The following is a 25,384-nucleotide window of genomic DNA, read 5'->3' as shown; positions in this document are numbered from 1 at the left end:
TGTGTTGTTGCTTTCATAAAAAATGGCCTAGACTCAACTACTGTATTAACTAAACCAAGTATATTATATAAAATGGACTATGTTTGGTCTGAATTAGCTTAGTGATTTTATTAAGTAGGTAGGTGAGAATTTATGAGAGTGCCACTTCTTCTCCACACATGTTGCAGTTAGTGAAGTCTCTCAAATTACATCTTATAACACTTAAATGGAGAGTATGTAAAGGCAAAATTTCATTCATAAAATATTTGAAATATTGTACATGTCCATTTACCTAGTAAATCTGTATAATTTCATAGATAGTTTGTTAATTTCATTTGATTTTTAACCTAATTTTCTTTAGTTGTGGTGGGTCACTAATATTAAAGGATTTGTAAGCCTTATAACCTTCTCGATTTTTTAAACAGATATAGAAACTCTAATTTTAGATGATAGTGAAGATGAGAATACCTTATCAATTTTTGAGACCAGTTGTCACTCAGGATCACCAAAGAAACAGTCATCAGCTGCTGCTGTACATAAGCCCTACCTTCATTTTACAACGTGAGTATTTTATATTGAATTTCTTTTTATTTAGAGTTATTTTTGCTACTTACAGTTAGAATTATGGTTTATTTTTACTTATTGTAACCTTGAGGACTTTGTTTTTCTGCTGTTTGGACACAACTCTGGGAGACTTTTACTGTGCGTGCTTTTACTGTGTGGTAATAATGAGTTTGTTGGTTAACCACTTAAAATTTTTTTTCCCCAACAGGAAAATCTTATTTGCTGCAGTCTCCTTGCAGGGGATGGGGTGGAACAGGGAAGAATTACCCTTAGAAAGCCCCCAAATTTTTTGCCTTTTTTTTTTTTTTAAATAAAATTAGAAGTAATGAAATGTTTACCATGCTCTAAAAGTACTTTAAGTTGTACTAAGTTTCAGATGACAGTTTAGGGGCTCTGTACTACTGAAATTTTGGAATTAGAAATTGCTTGTTAATCAAACAACTTTTTGATTCTGCAGAACTTCATTAATTTACACTTTCTTAATTTGGGTTTTATGATTATTATGTTTATGTTTTTACTATGTTAAAGCACCTTTTGGTGTGCATTTTAATGGAGAAGCAATTTTATTGTGAATGTAATTCTAAATTAGTAGGCCAAATAGTTTTCAAATACTGACAGCCTCATCACATGCATTTTCATAAGCACCATAGTTAAAGGACCGCAACGCTCCAGTTGGGCAGGTCTGATAGTACTCCTTTGTAGAGCCTGGCTTGTGTGTACTTTTAAGTCATTTTTCCTTAGAGATATTTTGAACAAATTTAAATCTTCAACTTGAATCAAAGTTTTAAACTTGAATCATTATTTCCCCCATGTAGGTTTCGGTGAGATTTTGCAAAGTTAGATTTGATTATTTGCATGCATTGATAACCCTTTCTTTTTCACTTTTCTTATGCGAACCTAATTTACTTTCATTTAGTCTTTCTTCTTGATGTGCTCTTTATCAGCAAGCTTCTTCTATTAGAACCGTATCTTCTTCTCTAGACTCTTTCTTTTGTGTTCTCAGGGAAGTTTTCTTAGACGATTGCAACATTTTACCAGTCTATGTTATTGATGGTTAAAGGAGAGCCAAGTTAACATTTTTTTCTGGCTTTCACTTGACTAGATTTCGTGGAGGTGTGTGCATGCACGAGTGTGCACCTGTATGTATGTGTGTTTAACAATTACAGTTTTTCAGATTTAAATTATATAGCACCAGAACTCAGAAATTATCAAAAGACGTATTTTTCAGTTTTATAAGATAGCACTCTTGTCAGTAAAAGAATTTAGAAATAGATTTTGATATTAGAAAACTTCGTGTCCTAATTTGATTATTTTTTTAATACTAACATTCTCTGCCATTGATGCACTCTGTGTCACCTGGTATGGCTTGTTTTGTTTGATTTAGCTTTTCTTAAAGGAATTGGTTTAATTTCAGCATCCTTTATATAAGCTTTTCTAGTTCATTGATTTAAGACTTTGATTTATATCCTTGAATAATCTTTTTTCTTTTTATATGTTTGGATAGAATTTGTTTAGCTTTTTATACACCCACACATTCATCCAATTTTTATGTGTTTACTATATGCCAAACACTGTACTAAGTCCTTAAGGGATCATAAGCCTGAATAAGATATAACATAGTTCTCACCCTAGAGAAGTTCATCGTCCTAGAGGTGACAAACACTGTGATATGGCTAACGCGCTGTGAAATCAGAATTAAGAAGCTTCCATTAGGGAGTCCAGGAAGGCTTCACAGAAGAAATAGTCACATTTGCTGTCCTTTAGAATATTAAGTGATGGAAGTTAGCATTTGCTTTTTATAGAACAGACATTGTTCTAGGTATATGAAGCTCAGTACTTTATATATATGATATTTAAGCCTCACAATAGTCATTTTATACATGAGAAAACTGAAGCGCAAAGAAGTTAATTGCCCATAATCATGCTGCTAGCAGGAGTCAGAGCCGGGCTCTATGCTGTTTGTTCCTAAAATCATATTTTTTGTTATATTATGCAGCTTCTAAATGGATTTCTGAATTTAATAGTTAGAGAGGGACTTACCTTGCTCCTTTGGGTAAGGTGATTTCTCACTTTCTCCAAGAAACATGTACTTTAGAATAAAGGTCCTTAATAACACAGATGTAATGTGTTTGTTGTTGTTGTTTGTTTGGTGTGGTTTTCTTTTTGAACAACATGTTTTAGCATGCCAGGTTAATGCAAAAAAGGTGCTGGGCAAGTAGAAAACATGACCCTTAGTGATGGTCTCCAGTCATATTAGCCTGACTGCTCATGGGTTTCTGTTTCTGGGAATAGTCTCCTAAAACAATGTTGAGAACTTTTCTTTAGATTTAAGGTGAAATCGCAGTCAAGATATTTAAGGTCTACCTGTCTGGTAGAGAAACCTTATGATGGGAATATAAGTTTTCTTTCTTTCTTTATATTACCATAAGGAAATTAGAAGCAGAACTTTCTGAGGTTTTCCAAATGAAAATAGCTTTGTTTTTTCTGATTAGAAAGATGATATACTCTGTAGAAAATTCAAGTAATAAAGAAGAGAATAAAGAAGAAAGTAAAAATTAAAGCCCCAACACTTGAAGGTAATCTTTGTTAAAGTTTTGGTGACCACACTTCCATATTCTTTTTCTGTATATAGACAGACCCATTATTTTATATAAATTATATCTTCTTATAAATTTGTTAATGTATTTTCATTTTTGCTCATTGTATTGGGAATGTTATTTTATGTCAGCTTATGTTTAGTATCATTATTTAAAAATAGATGCGTAGTATTTTTTTTCTTTATTAGAGAAATTGTGGCTTTAACAGAACAATCACGCATAAAATATGGATACGTATATACCACCCTATTATCTGTACCTTGCATCGGTGTGGAAAATTCGTTGCAATTGATGATAGCACATTTTTATAATTGTACTATTAATTCTAGTCCATAGTTTAGGGTTCACTGAAATTTAAAAAAAAATTATTCTGCTCTCATATATAAATCTAACATTTCCTCTTTTAATCATATTCAGATGTATATTTCAGTGCTGTTAATTATGTTCACAATCTTGTGCTACCATCATAGATGCATAATATTATATTTTATGGATATTCTGTAATTCATATAACCTTACTGATAAAAATTGAAGTTTACAGATTTCCGTTTTCATAAATGGTAGTGTGATAATTTTCTAAGGTTATATCTTTCACCCGTATCTGATCCCTTCAGATAAAATTTGAGAACTGTAATTGCTGTGCCAAAGGTTATATACATTTAAAACGTGATATGGGTGGTGAAATTGCTTTCCAGAAAGGTTGTACCAATTTACATTTTCATTGCTAATCTGTGAGAGTGCCATTTTTCCTTTACCCATGTCAACTCTGAACACTGCTGGTCTTTTTAAAAACTCTTTACTAATTACAGATAGATGGAAATATTATTTGTTTGAGCCATTTGTTCATTCATTCATTCAGTCATTCATTCATGTATTTTGTAAGTGCCCATCATAGGCCAGACATCTTAGGTATTTAGAGTGTATCATTGAATAAAATGCACTAAGATCCCTGCCTCATAGAGCAAAATAAAACAATAAATGTAATAGATAGATAGATACCATGTTAGAAATGCTATGAAAACGTATGTGGAGAATGGTAAGCAGTAAGGAAGTCCTTGGGGTGGGGTGATTTGCAGAATATTCTTGTAAATACATTTTGGCATATTTAGAATTACAAATAAATTTCAGAAAAGTAAATTTTTTCACCCCCACTCATTGTGAGAATACCAGTTTTCCTATCTTCTACTGATAATGAATATTAAGATTAATTTTTAGTTCAGCAGTCTGAGAGATAAAAGATGTTTCTCATTATTTTCATTTGTTTTCTTAATTTTTTCATCTCTGTGTTAATGTCTACCAAATCTTTCTCAAGCCTGGATTGCTTTTGAGCTTTAGACTCTGTCCAGCTACCTGTCTCCCATAGATCATTGAACATATAACTGAACTTGCCCCTGTTTCTGTGAGTTTGTTATTTTGAATGGAGTTATTATTCATTCAGTTGTCCCAGCTAGACTTGGGCCTCATCTTGAACTCCTTCCTTTTTCTTCCTTTTTGTATCCCATCAGTGACCAAACTCTCTTGATTTTTCTTATTACATTAGTCTCTCATCTCAAGCTGTTTCTACTCACCTCCTCTGACGCTCCTTCTCTGTAGACTATCATAATCACTTCCTGTCAGTTTCTATAACAGTCTCCAAACTAGTGTTTTATTCCTTCTGTTTTGCTTTCTTTCCAAACCCTTTCTCGTACTGAGCTAGAATGATCTTCCCAAACACATATTTGATTGTTATTCCCCTTGCTTAAGTACCTTAGTAGTGGTTCCCCGTTGCCTTCAGTAAAAATTCTAGACTTTTAACATGGACTTTACAGGCTTTCAGTAGTCTGACTCTCTTTCCCTTCTTTCCCTCCCCAGCCCCAGTAGCTTTATCCTCCATTGCTTCAAACACCTTAAAAGCTAACTGTGTGAATTATCCCAAACGGCCATGTTCTTTCTAGCCTCTGTCCTTTGTACATTCTATTGTTTCTTTCTTGGAATTTATTCCTTCTGCCCCCCAGTCTGTTGGTTTTCTGTTTTGCTAACACTTTTCAGGAAAGGCTATTATGAGTTTGTAACTGGGGTCTTATAAAATACCCTGTAGTTAAACAATACCATTTATTAATCACACTGAATTACAGTAATCTGTATTTGTTTTTTCCAATAAATACCTCTTAATTATGACCTCTTTGATAACAGCGGTATTGCAGGATACCTAGGACTGAGGCATTCAGTGTGAGAGGCTTTTTACAAATGCCTATTGAATGAATTAACACTTTCAGAATGTTTTTATTTTTCTATTTAATTATCTATTTATGTCCTTTGTCCATGGTAGTATTTTTTTAAAATGCTACTCAATAAGTTCTTTATATATTAAGAATATTAAACTCTTTTCTTTCTAGTTTATGGTAACTTCTTCATTACATTTGGTTGTTTGCCATGTAGTTCAGATGGTAATTTTTGAGTTCTAAGGCTTTTAGATTTTGATGAATTAAAAATCTATGAATCTTTTATTGTTTAGTTTTTGTGTTTAAAAAGTCCTTCCCAACCATAAAGACATATTTGTTTTTTTCAGTCTTTTAAGTTTTATTTTTTAGTCCACAATTTATTTTTTTATGCTGTGAAATAAGGATCTGAATTCTCCCATGATTTTTAACTATTTATTTTATAATTCATTCCTGTTCCATTTAATTAATTAAAATTATGTGTTTACAGAAAAATCATGCATAAAATACAGGGTTCCCATCTATCACCCTATTAATACCTAATGCAGTACATTTGTTCACAGTTGAAGGCACATTTTAATAATAGTACTTTTTTTTTTAGAAGGTACCAGGAATTGAACCCAGGATCTTGTGCATGGGAAGCAGGTGCTCAACTACTGAGCTATATCCACTCCCCAATAAAAGTTGTATTTTTCGTTTGTTTTGTTTTTAGAAGGTACTGGGGATTGAACCCTGAACGTTGTTCATAGCTCAACCACTTGAGCTACATCTGCTCCCCAATAATTGTGCTTTTAACTATAATCTATGGTATAACCTAGGATCCACTGTGTTGTACAGTTCCAAGGATGTTTTTGAGCAGTTTTTGTTCTAATAACATATCTACAACCTAAAATTTCCCCTTTAACCACATTAAAATATTCAGTGCTGTTACTATGTTTACTATGTTGTGAACCATCCATTACCAAAATGTTTTGATCATCCCAAATAGTAAGTCTATACATTTTAAGCATTGACTCCCTATTTCCTATGCCTGCTCCATCCCCTGCTTCCCATGTACAAGGTAAGATTGTGACTCTATGAGTTTACTTATTCTAATTATTTTTATATCAGTGAGATCATGCAGTATTTGTCCTTTTGTGTCTGTCTTATTTCACTCAACACAGTGTCTTCAAGGTTCATTCATGTCACATATATCAGAACTTCATTCCTTTTTATTGCTGGATAATGTTCCATTGTATGAACCTACTACATTAGGCTTATCTCCTCATCAATTGATGGACACTTGGGTTGCTACCATCTCCTGGCAATTATGAATAATGCTATTAAGAACATTGTTGTACAAATACCTGTTCGAGCCCTGCTTTCAGTTCTTCTGGATATATATCTGGAAGTGGGATTGCTGGGTCATATAGTAAAACTGTCTTCCATGGCAGCTGCACCATTTTATGTTCCCACCAGCAATGAATGTTTTTTTATTTCTCCATATCCTTTCTAATGCTTGTAATTTTCCAATTTTTAAAATAGTAGCTATTCTCGTGGGTCTGAAGTGGCATTTCATTTTGGTTTTGATTGGCATTTCCCTAATGGCTAATGATATTGAGCATTTTTTCATGTGTTTTTTGGCCATTTGTATATCTTCTTTGGAGACATGTCCTTTTAAGTTCTTTCTTTTTATCTACATCAGTCTAGTTAAATGTTTGCCAATTTTAATCATCTTTTCGAAGAACTAGCTTTTGATTTTGTTGATTCTATTTTTTTTTTATTCCCTATTTCATTTTTTTCCACTCTAATGTTTGTAATTTTGCTTCCTGATTGCTTTGGGTTTAGTTTGCCCTTCTTTTTCTGGTTCTTACAGTTTTAAGAGTAAAAATCTGATTTGTAATCTTTTTTTCTGTTTTAGTATAAACATTTAGAGTTATAAATGTCCCTCTCAGCACTGCCTTTGCTGTAACCCATAGTTTTTTTTTGTTTTTGTTTTTTTTTTAAAGATTTATTTATTTATTTAATTCCTCCCCCCCCCCCCCCGTTTGTCTGTTCTTGGTGTCTGTTTGCTGCGTCTTGTTTCTTTGTCCGCTTCTGTTGTCGTCAGCGGCACGGGAAGTGTGGGCGGCGCCATTCCTCGGCAGGCTGCTCTTTCTTTTCACGCTGGGCGGCTCTCCTCACGGGCGCACTCCTTGCGCGTGGGGCTCCCCCACGCGGGGGACACCCTTGCGTGGCAAGGCACTCCTTGCGCGCATCAGCACTGCGCATGGCCAGCTCCACACGGGTCAAGGAGGCCGGGGTTTGAACCGCCGACCTCCCATATGGTAGACGGACGCCCTAACCACTGGGCCAAAGTCCGTTTCCCCATAGTTTTGATATGTTGTATTTTCATTACAGTTCACCTCAAGAAATTTCCTAATTTCCCTTGTTATGTCATCTTTAATCTATTGGTTGTTTGCACATATTTGTGAATTTTCCATTTCTCTCTCTATTATTGATTTCTAGCTGTGTTCCATTGTGGTTGGAGAAAATACATTGTATGATTTCACTATCTTTGTTATTGAGAATTTTCTTGTGACCTAATTTTCTTGTGACCTGCTGAATGATCCATATGCACTCTATATAAGTGTTAGGTCTAGTTTGTTTAGGGTATCATTGATCTTCTGTCTATTATTGAAAGTGATACATTAAAGTCTCCTACTATTAATGTATAACTATCTGTTTCTTCTTTCAAATCTGTTAGTATTTCCTTCATATATTTGGGGCTCTGCTTTTAGATGCATATATATTTGTAATATTTTAATTATTACATCCTCTTGTTGATTTGAACCCTTTATCAGTATATAATGACCATCTTTTTCCCTTGTAACATTTTTGACTTATGTCAGAATCTCCCAGCTCTCTTTTGTTTACTACTGCATGTGATATGTTTTTCCATTTTTCCACTTTCAACCTTCATATGTCTTTGAATTTAACATGAGGCTATACTTCATATAGTTGGGTCTGGCATTTTTATCCATTCTGCCAGTCTCTGCCTTTTGACTGGAGAGTTTAATCCATTCACATTTAAAACGACTCCTGATAATGCAGTAGTTTCTTCTGCCATTTTGTTATTCTTTGTAAGCCTTATACCTTTTTTGTCCCTCAATTCTTCTGTTAATGCCTAATGTTCATATTTATTTGATTGTTTTTTACTGTATTATATTGAGTACATTCTCATTTCTTTCTGGGTGTATTTTTAATATATTTTCCTTGTGGTTACCATGGGTTAAAATTTAACATCCTGTGGAGTGGGTGTAGCTCAGTGGTTGAGCATGTGCTTTGCATGTCCAAGGCCCCAGGTTCAATCCCCAGTACTTCTTAAAAAAGAAGAAGTGAAATAAATAAATAAAAATTAAGTTTTCAGTGAGAATCAGGGAGTTTGGAAAATTTAATATCCTAATTTATAACAGTCATATTTGCTTTGAAAGTTATTTGACTTGGATAGCATACATGTAATCTGTTACTGCATACTTCTCTGTTCCCCCCAGGTTTTGTACTTGTTATCACTTATGTCTTTGTACATTGTATGTATAAAATAATAGATTTATCATTTTCTATGTATTTTCATATTAGCAGCTATAGTGATTAAAAAATGGAGTTACATACCAAAATAAAAACAATAGTACTGCATTTATAATTACCCATATGGTTACCTTTACTGGTAGTCTTTTTTTCCTTTATGCTTCTTTGAATCACTGTCTAATGTCCTTTCCTTTCAGTCTGAAGAACTCCCTTTTGCATTGTTTGTAGGGCAGGTTCAGTGGTAATGGACTCCCTCAGCTTTTGTTCACCTGGGAATGTCTTAATCTCTCACTTACTTTTAAAAAAGTCTTTCCAGACAAGATTCCTTGAGCATATTGAAGAGTTTTTTTTTTTTTAGGAGGTACCAGGGATTAATCCCAGTACCTCACACTCAAACCTCTGAACTATACCCACGCCCCATGATCATTTTGATTAAAGTTTTTTTCAGTATGTCCAATGCCTTCTTCATTGATGTTTCCTGGATTTTTATTCTCTTCCTTTGGATGGGCCATCATTTCTTCTTTCTTTATCTTCTAATATTTTGTTGTACACTGTACATTTTAATATTTTAAAATGTTCACTCTGGGATTTTTCTCTCGAGATTTCTACTTCTTGAGTTTGTATTCAGTTAGTGATGTGATAGAGATTCTCTTGATAGTTTACCACTAACAAAACCAAGTAAACCTAAACAAAAAGCACCTTTCATCATCTTTGAAAACTCGGGTTGTGTTGGCTGGTGTTCTCCTTAAGAGTTCAGCCCTCCTATCATGAATCTCAGCCCAAGGTGGATGCGGAGTGCAGGGTTCTCCCTGTCTCTTCTGGGTCTTTGTCTTTTCCTGATCTATTGCTTACTCATGGCCTTAGGAGTTCTCGTTTTCACGTAGTTGGAAAGTCCCCTCTACTTCCCAGGAAATAGACCTTCTCCTTCTCCAGGGTGTTTCCCTACAGGTACAGTAAAATAGGTAAATCTTTGCCCCAGGCCAACTGCCTTAGTTGTTTCTGACACTGCTTTTATTGTCTTAAGTGACTTTTGCCTGGAGGGCAACTTTTGGGAAGGGGCCATCCTGAGGAATTTCCTAAGTCAGTCTTACCCAGCTAGAAGGAGGCCTGGGGTCCACAAAAGGAATGTTGATGGGCTCCAAACTGCTTTTGGGAAGGGCATGAGGGAGGGTTTGGGGAGTATGCCAGGAGCTTCCATGCTTTGCCAAAGCTGTGCTGACTTGACTGCACCTGCCCAGCAAATGCAGCCCTTCAACTGGCCTCTTCAGTTCTGAAAAAGTGTATTCTCTTCAAGATTCCTCTCCCGCCTTTGTTCAGGGCAGATTGGAACAATCACCACCCTCAGAGCCCGAGCCTCAGTAATTCCTTACTACCCCCTAACCCCCCATTTGCGGAACTAGATTTTTATGTCTCCTTCTGGCACCAGCAAGCGACAGCAGGGGCCTGATTCCACTGTGGCCTGCATTGAATGGAGGATGGGCAAAGTAACTGCCAAGAGGGGAGAGATTTACCGCAATTTGTCATCCTTTTCCTCCTCCTCTTCCCTGCATGCTCCATAGTGTTCTGCTGCAGTTTGGATTTTCAAAATAGTTGTTTCAGACAGTTCCTGCCTGTTTAATAGTTGTTCTGATAGAGGGACTGATTCCTGGAGCTTCTTCCTTTCCCATCTTTCCACAGTTCATCCCATATATTTTTTATGCTTTTTACTTTACATAAAATTGTTTGCGTTACTATGATTTATAACCTGGGTTGGCTAGTCTCTTCCATTGATCTGTGTTTCTTTTCTTTGGTATATTCTACATTCTTTTAATAATTGCTATTCTCTAATATATTGCATTATAAATAAGGACAAATCTTAACATAGTGCTTCAGAACCTGGGCTTTGCAATCATGTGGACTTGAATTAGATTTTGAACTTTCCTACCTAGATGTGTATCTTGAACATATGTCTAACCTCTCTGAACCTTGGTTACTTTACTATTTAGTAAAATGATACTGTTTACTTCATAGAATTGTTAAGAAAATTCAATAAACCTTCTGTGTGATGTGCTGGTCATTTAAACATATTTGAATGCTCTAAAATTGAAGCTAACCAGCTTTTTCGAACTTTTTTGGTGTTCTTACTTGGTTATTCTTTCAAGTAAAGTTGAGGATAAGTTTTAAATCTTTCCCCCACCGAAATAAAATTCTTTTGGGATTTTGATTCAAGCTTTTAAAAATGTACAAAACAAAATGTATATGTGTTACGGAAAATTTCTTCATTATGTATTTGGTCTTTGTGTCCAGACTTATGGTATATTTCTGTATAGTTTCATGCTTTTCTTGCTAAGATTATTACTTGATATTGTTTGCTTTACCTTTTGTATTGTTTATGCAGTTGTGAATAGGATCTCCTCTGCTTTATTTCTTTGATTGGTTATTGATGGTATATTAGTGAATCTCTTGAATTTTCTAATTCTTTCTTCTGTCTTGATAATTTGCTGGTTGATTCTGATATTAATTGATTCTCTTGGGTTTTCTGTGGATAATCATATTCTTTACAAATAATATTTTTTTCTTATTATTTCTTTCCATTAGTTCCATTTTTAATTTTCTTTTTTCTTATTGCATTGCCTAGAATTTTCAGAATAGGGTTATCTACAATAATAGTAGATTCTTTTTTATTTATCATTTTAATAGTGTTGTATATCCTGAGAATACAAGTTGAGTTTGGTTTAATATGTTTTCATAAACTTGCACTTTGTAGTGTATGGTGTTAGATATCATATTAGGATAAGAAAATTTTAGTTTTTTTTTTTTTTTTTAAAGATTTATTTTTATTTATTTAATTCCCCTCCCCTCCCCCGGTTGTCTGTTTTCTGTGTCTTTTTGCTGCGTCTTGTTTCTTTGTCCGCTTCTGTTGTCGTCAGCGGCACGGGAAGTGTGGGCATAGCCATTCCTCGGCAGGCTGCTCCCTCCTTCGCGCTGGGCGGCTCTCCTTATGGGTGCACTCCTTGCGCGTGGGGCTCCCCTACGCGGGGGACACCCCTGTGTAGCAGGGCACTCCTTGCGCGCATCAGCACTGCACATTGGCCAGCTCCACACGGGTCAAGGAGGCCGGGGGTTTGAACCGCGGACCTCCCATGTGGTAGACGGACGCCCTAACCACTGGGCCAAAGTCCGTTTCCCGAAAATTTTAGTTTTATTGTCTCAAAAACAGAAGTTGCTGTCATTGAATAAATAATACATTCTGAGTAATTTTCTTTTTTTTTTAAAGATTTATTTTTATTTCTCTCTCCTCCAACCCCCACCCCCCACCCCCAGTTGTCTGTTCTCTGTGTCCATTTGCTGCATGTTCTTGTTTTTGTCTGCTTCTGTTATTGTCAGCAGCACAGGAATCTGTGTTTCTTTTTGTTGCATCATCTTGTGTCAGCTCTCCATGTGTGCGGCACCATTCCTGGGCAGGCTGCACTTTCTTTCGCGCTGGGCGGCTCTCCTTATGGGGCACACTCCTTGCGCGTGGGGCTCCCCTACGTGGGGGACACCCCTTCGTGGCACGGCACTCCTTGCGCACATCAGCACTGCGCATGGACCAGCTCCACACAGATCAAGGAAGCCCAGGATTTGAACCGTAGACCTCCCATGTGGTAAACGGATGCCCTATCCACTGGGCCAAGTCTGCTTCCCCTGAGTAATTTTCTGATCCATCTTTTTGTTGGAGAAATTGATTTGCTTAACATTTGACCTTGGATAAGTGTCTGAAACATTATCCAAGTTAATTTAAGTGACATGATAGGATAAATATCCAGGTATTTTTTTCTTTCTTTTAGAATGGATTGTTTTTACTTTTATATCTTGGTTATTCATATGGTTGGAAATGTCAACATTTTAAAGCCATAATTAATGAAAAAATAATTAACTGTACTTAAAAAGTATAAATGATAAGAAATTTCTGTGAATTTGGAGTTTCATTATTTTAATGTAAATATTTTGCTTAATGTTTCATATTGCTTTTCAGAACACATGGTTTTTAAATAATTATGTCTTACATGTATTACAGGTCACCATATCACCAGCCAACCTCTTACAGGCCAAGATTATTGTTGTCTGGAGAACGAGGCTCAGGTCAAACTTCTCACCTTGCTCCAGCACTTTTGCACACTCTAGAAAAATTCTCTGTGCACAGACTAGATCTCCCAGCACTTTATTCAGTTAGTGCCAAAACACCTGAAGAATCATGTGCACAGGTAGGTGTGTTCCATATCAGAGTACTTCCAACTTTCTTACTGCATTATGTCTTGGTAAAGATTATAGATATAATTTTTTTCAAGAACAGTAATATGAATGTTAACTTTTTACTGGTTATTCATTGGCATTCTAGTATATGGGCAAATGATCCTTTTTTTGAATAATGTTTTAAAAGTGAGCTCGTTTTTTTTTTGTAGTGCTTATCCCTGTCCCAAAATTGTTATATATCTTGTTTCTTGTATTAACATTTTCATTAAACATTGTAGAAGTGAAGTTTGTCTTTTTCAGACCCTTTTCAAAGCTGTCGTTTCAGAACCTTTCTAAACTTCTGTCTTTATTTAGATCCTTATCATAGAAAGGAAAATGATATCTAGTTTGTGATGTCATGATTAAAAATTAATACCTAACAGTGATAATGGTGTAAAAATTATGAATATTTGTATTAATAGTCATGTATGTTTGATATTTGATTTCAGCTGCTTTGAATTTGCTAGTTTGTGATGTAAAATTCTTGTGGGGCTGCTTATATTTCTTGATACTTTTACTTATAACCATGAATACGTTGTAAATGTGTCACTTTGGAACATGAGCAAGGAAAATAAATATTTTGAGCCAAGGGACCATGTCTTAACCATTTCTTTATCTCTGCACAGTGCTCAGCTCATAGTAAGGGCTCATTAAATGTTTCAATAATAATGTTTAAATAAGGAAATTAGAAGGAGGAATGCTTTGATCTACTTTAATCTTTAGAAAAGTTAGATGAGCAGGGTAATAAAACTTAAGAGCATTTCACACAATTTCAATGTTCTTTTTTTTCCAGTTATGTTTTATGTAACTATGTAACTACTAAATACATATTACTTTAAGTGTCTTATTTGAAAACTGTTCTGGACCTTGTAGCAGAAAATCTTTTTTCTTTTAAACAGTTTGTAGTGTCGATTTAATTTCTCTTTTACTTAGAGTTCTCTGGTTATGCGTAACCTAGGAACATTTCACTGCTTATAAAGCCCTATTAAAGGGTTTCTTTCCAAAGCCCATATCCCAGATAGGAAATGTGTATGCCTCTGTTTTCCTCCAATTTTGTATATTTTACTCGTTCTGGCTGTGTTTCCCAGTAATGTTTCCAGTATATGTTTGCTTATAGTTTTACTTCTAGTGAAACAAATTATTTCAATTATATGCAAGTATAGACAATTATTTAGTATGATTTAAAATAAATCTAAATGATTTATTGGAAAAATGCTAATTAAAAAAATTGACCCCCAGAAAGGACAGAATCTAAATGAACACTTGGTGTAGAAAAATAAATTGAGCAAATGTGGAAAGACACTAATCCTTGACAGTTTCATAGCCTTTTAATTCTTTTAATCTTAAGTGATAAGGTTATTTTGATTCTACTTAAACTGTTCCAAACCCTAGAAAAAGAAGGAAAGCTGAAAAATTAGCAAAAATAGCAATACCAAACGTATCAAGAAAATTCCAGGAAAACTGTAAACTAGTCTTACTTAGGCATTGGTCATAAAGACAGCATTACAAATGGAATATAGCAATATATCTAAAGAATAACATCCCATTATTAAGGTATTCAGGATCTTTTATTAGACATTGAGATAGAAATATTGGAAAAGATGCATTGAAATTAGGAATATTTGCTCGTGATATGATACATATTTGGAAAACACAGGATGAATTGAAAAAATTTTAGGGACAATAAAAAGAACTCTATAATGTGGGCAATTTTGATGTTAATATTCTAAAATGGATAATTTCCTTTTATATAAAGAATAGTATCTTAGAAATATAATGAAAGACGAGATCCCACTTAAAATAGCAACTAAGTATTTCTAGAAATTAACTTAAACAATTAATATACAGGATCTAAAAGGAGGAAACAAATTAAGTTCTGGGTGAGAGTTGAATAAATGGGAGACATACCTTTTTAAAGTTACTGTACTACAATTTAGAGTACAGGTTCAAGTTAAATCACCCAGATTCAAATCTCAGCTACTTTGCCTATTATTTGTGACCGTGGACAAGTTGCTTAAATTCTATGAACCTTAATTTCCTCATCAATGATATGGAGATAATGGGATTTATCATATAAGGCTGTTGTGATTATTAAAATAAATTCATCTAATAGGCTTGGCACATAGTAAGTGCTAAGCAAATTTTAGCTGTAATCATGATTATCACTACTACTGATGCTGCTACTACTACTTTTACAGCTAATGGATGATGAGACTTATAATTGTAAAGGTGTGTGTTCTCTATATTAATCTATAAATTTAGTGCAATTCCAATTATAATCCCTAAAAATTTAAGAGGAGAGATTAATTAACAGCTCTGCTTTTCATCTAGAAAATAAATGTTGGAGTAGCAAGGATAATTCTAGTGGAAAAAGTGTAATGTAGGAGCCCTAGCGGATTTTGAAAGGTATTGAAAATTATTATTGCTAAAGAATGTATACTTGGGCATGGAAAAACAGATAAAGTAATACATGAGAGAATTCATACTTAGGTCTGTGTGGAAATGAGAATTTAGTATATGATGGTGACATTTCTTATTAGTAGATGGAAGAGATGAATTATTTAATGAATGGTCTTTGATAGTTGGCTAGCTCAATGAGGGAAACAAATAAGCTGGATTTCATATGTTTTTCTCTAGCCCAAAATGAATTCTACATTGCCAGTAAAACTGGAAAAGTACTAGGAGAGTTCAAAAGGTCACTATATTTATGATCTTGGTATGAGAAAGTAATTTCTAAGTGATGTACAAAAGTCCAGAAAGCATAAAGAAAGAAATGAAGAAATTTTGTATGGAATTTTAAAAGAAATTATTGCATTTTCTTTTTTAAAATTTTCATTTTATTTTAATTTTTAATTTTTATTTTTAAAGAAGTTTTAGATTACATAAGTGTTACATAAAAAATTAGGGGATTCCCATATGCCCCACCCATCCTTCTCCCACACTTTCCCACATTTACAGCCTCCCACACTAGTGTGGTACATTTGTTACAATTGATGAACACATATTGAAGCATTGCTACTAACCAGGGACAATAGTTTACATTATAGTTTATACTGTATCCCACACAGTTCTGTAGGTCATGACAAAATATATAATGGCCTGTATCTGTCATTGCAGTATCATGCAGGACAATTCCAGTGTCCTGAAAATACCCCCATATTACACCTGTTCTTCTGCCCTCTCTCTTCCCTCAGAACCTCTGGTGGCCACTGCCCAGTGCGGTGAGGATTGCTATACATGGCATTCAGAAAATGTTTAACTTGGAAGTGTAATCAGTTTTGAGAATGGTATGGTGCTATTGCTTTGCTACATATGTTAGATCAGAATTTACCAAGAAGTATTCAGTTTCCAACCCACATGAATACTCAATTTGCTTCACCAAAAAACTGGGCACCATTACCTGGCCAAGTTGACATATTAGCCTAACCATCACAGGGACCTTGTAGCTTCCACATTCTCCCTGGTGGGGCCTGGAGACCCCATGGTGAAGAGAAGACCCGTCTAGCCTACTTTGGAGGTGAGGCCTCATGGAGGAGAACTGAGGTGCCCCAGCCAGTAGCTAGCACCTGTGGTGGGTAAAGCCATCTGCAACCTACAAACCATTGTCTGTTTAGCTGAAGGCATCTATATGGGTGAGTCTAGGAGAAATCAGCAGAACTATCAAGCCTTCCCACAGAATCATGAAAAATCATTGCTATTTTAAGCCACTCAATTTTGGGGCATTTGGTTATGTAGCAATAGATAACAGATCCCAGTATGTGAGGACCTAAATGGAGGGAATTTTGACCCTCAGAAGGAAAAGGGAGCAGAGAAGGCCAGGGCACTGCTGGATTTTGTGTCTGAAAAGGTAGTAGACCTCTGAGCCCATCACGGTACCGGTCCTGGGAGGTATGAGACTCAGAAGGTAGGCAAAACCTTGCTGTATGGCATCAGGCAATGGCCCATGGCCAGGGGACCACCCCAGCATTGCAGCCGCCACACACACACCTCCACCAATTCATCCTCTATTAACTAGATAATTTGGAGCCAGGTAGTTACTCTGCAGGAATACTGCCAGGAATTTCCCATCAAATCACTAAAATGGGACCCAGCAACATATGGATATGAAAGATTGAACACTCCAGCAACAGTCCTTAACTTGCCCAGGAGGCTCTTCCGACATTTAATACTAATGGGTTGGGGGGTTACTTTATATATATATATATATATATATATATATATATATATAATTTTAAAAAATTTATTGAAGTATGTTATTCACACATAAACATATGTAAACTCTGAAGTGTATAGTAATAGTAGTGAACTTAGAAAAAAAAACATACTAATATCATACAGGGCTCTCAAACCTCACCCTACCACCAATACTTGCATTGTTATGAAACATTTTTAACTAATGATTTAAGAGCATCCTCAAAATATTACTGCTAACCACAATATATTACATTTGGTATATTTCCTCCCAACCCAACCTGTTATTATTTTTTTATATCATTTTAAACGTGAACATACATAAACAATAAGTATATTGTAAAAGTTGTGAATTTATAAAACAAACATGCATAACATCATACAGAGGTCCCATACATCAACCCACCACCAACACCTTGCTTTGTTGCATAACATTTGTTACAAATTATGAAAGAATATTGTCAAAATCTTGTAACTATGACCGTATCAATTACATTTGGTGTATTTTCCCCCCCACCCACCCTATTGTTACTTTTTAGAATATATTTTTATGACAGAAGTTGAAACAATTATGCACATGTGCAGAATTCCCATACAACACCCCTCTAGTAACACACCACACTGTGGTGGAACATTTGTAACAGATTATGAGATAATATCGTTAGACTGTTACCACTAACTGTGGTCCACAGCATACTTAAAAAAAAAAAAAAAAAAGATTTATTTATTTATTTATTTCTCTCCCCTTCCCCCCTGCCCCGGTTGTCTGTTCTCTTTGTCTATTGCTGCGTCTTCTTCTTTGTCCAATTCTGTTCTTGTCAGTGGCATGGGAATCTGTGTTTCTTTTTGTTGTGTCATCTTGTTGTGTCAGCTCTCTGTGTGTGTGGCACCATTCTTGGGCAGGCTGCATTTTCTTTTGCGCTGGGTGGCTCTTCTTATGGGGCGCACTCCTTGCGCGTGGGGCTCTCCTACACGGGGGACACCCCAGTGTGGCACGGCACTCCTTGCGCGCATCAGCACTGCGCATGGTCCAGCTCCACACAGGTCAAGGAGGCCTGGGGTTTGAACCGTGGACCTCCCATGTGGTAGATGGACTCCCTAACCACTGGACCAAGTCCACTTCCTCACAGCATACATTTGGCAAAATTTTTCCATACTCTTCCATTATCAACACAGTACATTTTTGGCATAGATGGCATGAATATTACAATATTGCTGTTAATCACAGTCCATAGGTCACTGCAGTTGTGTTTTTCTCATGCTTTTCCACATTCCCACCAACCTGCAATAGTGACATACATCTGCTCTAGCTCACGAAGGACACTCTTGCACCTGTGCCATCAACCCGTTCTCCTCCACCTCTAGGTTTACTGTGTTATTCAGTCCCTAAATTATTCTCTAACTTTCTTGCAATTGACATTTACATCCCTAGACTACCCTTTCCACCCACATTCCCATTTATAATATTTACAGTGCGTTACCATCATCTCTATACATTTCCACACTTTTAAAATAAAATTAATTAAAACTTCTGCATACCACTTAAGCATCAGTAGTCCATCTCTGTCCTCTTTACCTTCTTTAAGAATCTACCACTTACCACCAGGTCTTGAAGATATTTTCTACATTTTCTTCTAGAAGCTTTATGGTTCTTTTATATTTAGGTTTTTGATGTATTTTGAGTTAATTTTTGTATAAGGTGTAAGATAGTAAACCTCTTTCTTTTGGTTATGGGTATCCAATCCTCTTGGCACATTTGTTGGATGGACTCTTTTGCCTGAGCTGGGTGGGTTTATCAGGCTTCTCAAAAATCACTAGACCATAGATCTAAGAGTCTGTTTCTGAACCTTCACTTCAGTTCCATTGGTCTGTGTGCCTGTCTTTATGCTAGCACCATCCTGTTTTTGCCACTTTAGCTAGGTAATATGATTTAAAGAAGTGAGAGTGTTCCACCTTTGCTTTTCCTTTTTAAGCTGTTTCTGGCTATTTGGGGCCCCTTCCCCTTCCAAATAAATTTGATAATTGTGTTTTCCATTTATTTTAAAAATGCTGGTGGAATTTTATTGGGATTGTATTGAATCTATATATCAATTTGAGTGGAATAGACGTCTTAATAATATTTAGTCCTCCATCTCTAAAGTCTATTTCATCTGATGTAAGTATGGCTGCTCTGGCTTTTATTTTATTTATTTATTTATTTGTTCATTTGTTTATTACTTGCATGCATGGAATATCTTTTTCCAGCCTTTCACTTTCAGTCTATTGGTATCCTTGGGTCTAAGGTGAGTCTCTTGCAGAAAGCATATAGGTGGCTCATATTTTCTTATCCATTCCGCCAGTTTGTCTTTTGATTGGGGAGTTTAATCCATTAATATTCAATGTTAATACTGTAAAGGAAGTTCTTATTTCACCAATTTTGACCTTTGGGTTTTATCTGTCATATTTTATTTTCACCACTCTTTTTAGTTATTTTTCCTGGTATAATCTTCATTTCTAGACTCTCTTCCAAGCCTCTCTCTCCTGTCTTTTCTTTTCAGATTGTGGCACACCCTTTAGTATTTCCTGCAAGGCCAGCCTCTTGGTTACAAACTCTCTCAGTTTCTTTTTATCTGTGAATATTCTAAACTCGCCTTCATTTTTGAAAAGACAGTTTTGCTGGATATAAGATTCTTGGCTGGAAGTTTTTTGCTTGCAGTATCTTAAGTATATCATGCCACTGTCTTCTTGCCTCCATGATGCTGATGAGAAATTGGCACTTAATTTTATTGGGTATCCCTTATATGTTATGTATTGCTTAATGAAGAAGTGGGAGGACAGTACGGGAGCCCTGGGCCTAATAGTCTTTTCCTATTTTTTCAAGGATGTTACATGATGCTCTTCTGGTCTCCTGGAGCCCCCAGACAGGTGCTTTAAAACGCTCTGGGGGATTACTAATTGCCCTCTAGCACAAGCTAAATCATGGGGTTCCTACTCTGCCACCATCATGCTGGTTTTGTATGCAATTTTTAAATTACTCATAGAAAAAAATTCTTGGGGAGCTGATGTGGCTCAAGCGGTTGAGCTCCCACCTACCACACGGGAGGTCCCGGATTTGGTTTCTGGTGCCTCCTAAAGAAGACAATCAAGACAGCAAGCTTGACACTGTGATCTGGTGCGGCAAGCTGACACAACAAGGTGACTTACCAAAGAGACACAAGGAGGAAAACACCATGAGAGGAACAAGAAAGCAGGGAGTGGAGGTGGCTGCAGTGATTAGGTACCTCCTTCCCACAAGGGAAGTCCCTGGTTCGGTTCCAGTGCCTTCTAAAAAGAAGATGAACACACAACAAATAGACACAGCTAGTGCAAACAGTGAGGGGGGGCGGGAGCAGAAAGAGAGAGAAAGATCTTTAATGTTAATAAATCAACTATATATTAAATAAGGTGTCTTTAAACAAATACAATTAAACAAAGATAAATTTTTAAAAAATTCTTTAAAATTAATAGATATAACCTGGGGAACAGTATTTGTGACTCACATGTCAAGTAAGAGAGAATACGAACTTAATATAAAAATTAGCAAAAGATAGGAACGTTCTATTTATGGGAGTGTAGTAAAAAGAAAAAGCCACCAATAAAAATTTGGATAGATTCTTAGCCTAACTAGTAAGTGAAAAAAAATGCAAATTAAAGCAACAAGATACTGTTTTTTAAAAGAACATTCAGGGTTTCAAAAATAAGAACTTTAATAATAATCAGTATTGGAGCTATGAGACATACTCAGTGGGAATGTAAATTTACCTAATGGTTTTGGAATGTAGTTTGGCAGTATTTTTTAAAATTTCAAGTACATATTACCTTAGACCCAGGAATTCTACATTTAGGAATTCATTCAAAACATATTAGGTACAAGTGTTCAATGCTGAATATACAAAGGATAGTCATCACAGCATTTTCTTTAATTGCCAAATAAAATAAAACATAAAAAGAAAGAAATGTCCTTTAGTTGGGAATTAGCTAAAATAAATTGTTGGGTATCCATACATAGAATACTGTGACTCCATTAAAAGGAATGAGATAGATTTACCTAGCTTGATATGAAAAGATGGAGAAGATATTATTGTAAAAAGCCAATTGTAAATCAGTCAATCTTATATGATTTGTGTGAAAGAAACAATATATGTCTATATGTATACATGCTTGTATATAAGTACCAGTTTTATCCAAAAATACCCCTTGAAAAAAACTGTTCATTGTTGTTTTGCCTTTAGGGGCATGATTTGGAGAATCGGGGACTAGATAAACTGTCTTTTTAGTTTACACCCTGCTGTGCTGTTTGGAAGTTGTGTTGTTGTTTTTATAAGAAGCATATTTTACTACATTAAACAAACTAAAGATAAAATCATTTTCAAAGAGGGACATTTTAAAAGTAAGAGGGAGTGGCTGGAGTCCTATAGCTGTTCCCTTATGGTTAATATGTATATATATTTATAAACACATTAATGGTTTAATGTTAGTCAAATATAGGTAAGAAATCACTTAGGAAGCATTGTAGTAAGCTGTATGCTGATGTTATTGGGATTCGAGCCTTTTTTCCTGAATCCTGCTTGACAACATTAAGCTGAATTTGACTTCTAACTTCATAGTTTTTGGCCTCTCTCACATATCTTGGCTTTCACTACTTTTTTCTAGTGATGCTGAGGGGAGTGTGGAGACAGGCATTGCTTGGTAGAGCAAAATAACAAAAGCCCGTTGATTTCCATTTTTGGTTGTATTCCAAACTAAAACTTCTCATTTTCCCAGCTTATGCCGATGAGCATCTGGGTTGGAAGCAGAGTTTATTCTTGAGTGACTTCCTCCTGGATGTCCAGTCTGCTTGGCAATGAGATATTGGAGGCCGGATGGCCCAAGCCCAGATTTGCTCTGTACGCTGACCAGAGACCAGATGAACTGTCTTGGTTAATTCCTTAATTATTTGTATCTTCATAATATTTAAAATTACTTAAAATTTATTAATATAACAGTGCCCTTTGTAACAAATTCTCTAAAAAGAGACTATTATATAAAGAAACTGAGGAAGTTTTTCATTATTTGTTGATGATGGCAGGCCCGCGTATAAGTAGGTATAAAAGTCCTCGGAAAGAGACCACCCAAATCAGTTGCTAAAATGCTGGGAGGATTAAAATGCATTTCTCTTCTGTAATATGTTCCCTTCCTTTTCTTCCCCTTTGCCTTACCTCTCTTAGGAGCCAGTCCTCCTATAGTCAGGATTCTCTACAAATAGATGGGGAGTACACAGGTTTAGTCTGTGGCAAATTACTTTTGAATACTTCTCTCTTCCCCCTGGTCTCTAAGATACTTATTGTAAATTAAATTGTGCTATTTCATGTAACATGAACATCAACATGAAAGTCAGTCTTAAAGAGAAAAGTCTTAAATCACTGTGTTTATGTGAGTGATAATATAGAAAGAAGTGTAAAAGAGCCATACTTGGTATTTCCTTATTGTAGTGTGGGGGTCACATTTAATTGTATTTCTGTCTTTTAAAAGACACACATGCACACACACACCATGATAAAACTTTATTTTCTCCCTTTGACAGCCTCAGCTTTTCTTTAATGTTGTTGGTTGGGATAGAGGTGAAATATGGTAGAGGACTTAGTTTCTGCTGTAGGGTTTTTCTCAGTATTTCTCAAGTTAGAATGTGTCAAAATCACGTGGGGGTGCTTATTAAAATTTCTGATTCCTTGACTTTATACCAGGTTTGAGCTCCACAAATCTGTATTTCAAACATCTCACATTCTAGATCTTCAATAGATCATACTTTGAAATATAGTAGCCTTTATTGTGTGTGTGAGTATGTGTGTGTGTGTGTGTGTGTGTGAATTACTGTGCATTTCATGGTCTTCCAAAGGCTCTGAAAGAATGGAAAACCTGATATAGCCTGGAAGATTTATGGTTGTCCCAATCACTTGACAAATAATTATTGAGCCCTGCAACAAGGTAGGAGATATTAGTATCTGTAATAAAAGAGTTATTTATGTTTCTACTTGTCTTTAACACTACAAAAAAAAGCAACAACTATGATCCTACTTTTCCTGACATCCTCAAATGCTTTTTTTGCCTACTGTATTATTCCTACTGTTGGTTTTCTAAAAATGGGCTGATGTGTGTAGTGTTTTATCCATTTCATTAAGAAAGAAGTATGATTGAATTACTTAACTTACATATGGTTTATCATAAGCTTCAGAGTTGAAGTACTATATGGTGAATAATTTGAAATCATTGATAAGTTCTTTTTTGGTGAAAATGCTAGTATTTTTCTTTCCCTAGAAAGAAATTGTATCAGGAAATTATCAAGGGATATCCTGTTTTGCTAATTTGGATTAAGGAATTAATATATATACTTATGTGTATACTTTGGATGCTTTTGTGTTTGTGTGTATGTGTTTCTGCGTTTTTCTACAGCAGGCTTGGATGTTTTTGTGTTTGCACCCATGAGTTTCTGGTTTTTTCCTTAGCAACTTTTCGTTTTTTTTTAACACATCAATTATACTGATACATATTAATAAAGCGTACAATTCATCCAAAGTGTACAATCAATGGTATTTGCTATAATCACATAGTTGTGCATTCATCACTTCAGTCATTATTGGAGCATTTTCATTTTTTTCAATAATAATAAACAAACAAGAAATTTCCTCATCTCTCAATCTCTCTATACTTCCCCTGCTGTACATAGCTGCTGTTTCTGACTATTCTATCCAAAGTGTATAATCAATGGCTTTTAGTATAATCATAATGTTGTGCATTCATCATCTCAAAAATTTTAGAACAATTTTCATTACTCCAAAAAGAAAGGCTTCACACCCTTTAGTATTCCTTCCTCATCTGTACATAAATTAATCTCCTTTCATCTATATAAATTGATTTATATTTACATTTTATATAAGTCTACTCATACAATATGTAATACTCTGTGTCTGGTCTCCTTCACTTAGTATAAAGGGGTTTTTTTTGTGTCTGATACTAACATTGTATAGTGTTAATTTAAATTTGTTCTGCTTCAAAGAAAAATGGTCTTATATATGCAATTCTACCCATATTCATATTTCATGTAATATATTTATATTTCACATAATATTGTTAGTTCATAATAGGGCAATCATACAGTATTTTTCCTTTTGTCTCTGACTTGCTTCATTCAACATTATGTCCTCTAGGTTCACGCATGTTGTCATATGTTTCACAACCTCATTTCTTCTTAACACTGCACAATATTCCATTGTTATACTCCGCAATTTGTTTATTCATTTATCACTTGATGGACACCTAGGTTGTTTCCAGCTTTTGGCATTTGTGAATAATGCTGCTATGATGTGCACATATCTATTCGTGTCACTACTCTCAGTTCTTTGGAGTACCTAAGATACTACCAGGTCACGTGGCAAGTCTATATTCAACTTCCTTAGGAACTGCCAAACAGTCCTGCACAGTGACTGTACCATTCTCCATTCCCACCAGCAGTGAATAAGCTTTCCTATCTCACCATATCCTCTCCAACATTTACAGTTTTCCAACTTTGTTTTGTTTTTTCATTGAATATGTAAGTCAGTTTGGGTGGAATTGACATCTTAACGATATTTAGTCTTCTAAATCCATGAACACGGTATGTCCTTCCATTTAAGTCTTCTTCAGTTTCTTTTAGAGCTGATGATGTTTATAATCTAGTTTGGTCTTGCAAATACCTTTAAACTACCTACTGTGCTGCATTACTTAACCTTCTGTTGTTGTGCTGATATCGTTGATATATGTTGGCAGCAGAGGTTCTCAACACATATTCCTGGAAAACATAACCCAGAATCACTAGAATGGAAGGCAAAAAATCATTTTTCTTTCTAAAGGCATGTTTTCTTATTTCTTTTGTGCATTGGGCTTCTGGTAATTTGCCTAGTGCATATTACCACAAGCCCAGCTTGTGGTGAGTTTTGTAAGGTTTTTCAGTAAGTGATAACTCTTCAGTCTTTTTCATATAATTATCGTTCTCTCCCTGTTGACTCTCCTCAGATTTACCAG

The 25,384-nt window shown here is 35.3% G+C and overlaps 1 protein-coding gene across 2 annotated transcripts in view; it reads left to right on the top strand.

Annotated features, from left to right (window-relative positions):
• ATAD2B (ATPase family AAA domain containing 2B) overlaps positions 1 to 25,384 on the top strand; it is a 245,735-nt gene that overhangs the window by 141,452 nt on the left and 78,899 nt on the right. For both annotated transcript variants that reach the window (XM_058287681.1, XM_058287680.1), the window contains exons 17-18: positions 405 to 540; positions 12,924 to 13,110. In XM_058287681.1, coding sequence (XP_058143664.1) covers positions 405 to 540; positions 12,924 to 13,110 — 323 coding nt within the window. The remainder of the gene's footprint in view (positions 1 to 404; positions 541 to 12,923; positions 13,111 to 25,384) is intronic.

The sequence above is a fragment of the Dasypus novemcinctus genome, chromosome 25 (genome assembly GCF_030445035.2).
Source record: "Dasypus novemcinctus isolate mDasNov1 chromosome 25, mDasNov1.1.hap2, whole genome shotgun sequence".
NCBI lineage: Eukaryota > Metazoa > Chordata > Mammalia > Cingulata > Dasypodidae > Dasypus > Dasypus novemcinctus.
This window is presented reverse-complemented; position numbering and strand designations above follow the sequence as displayed.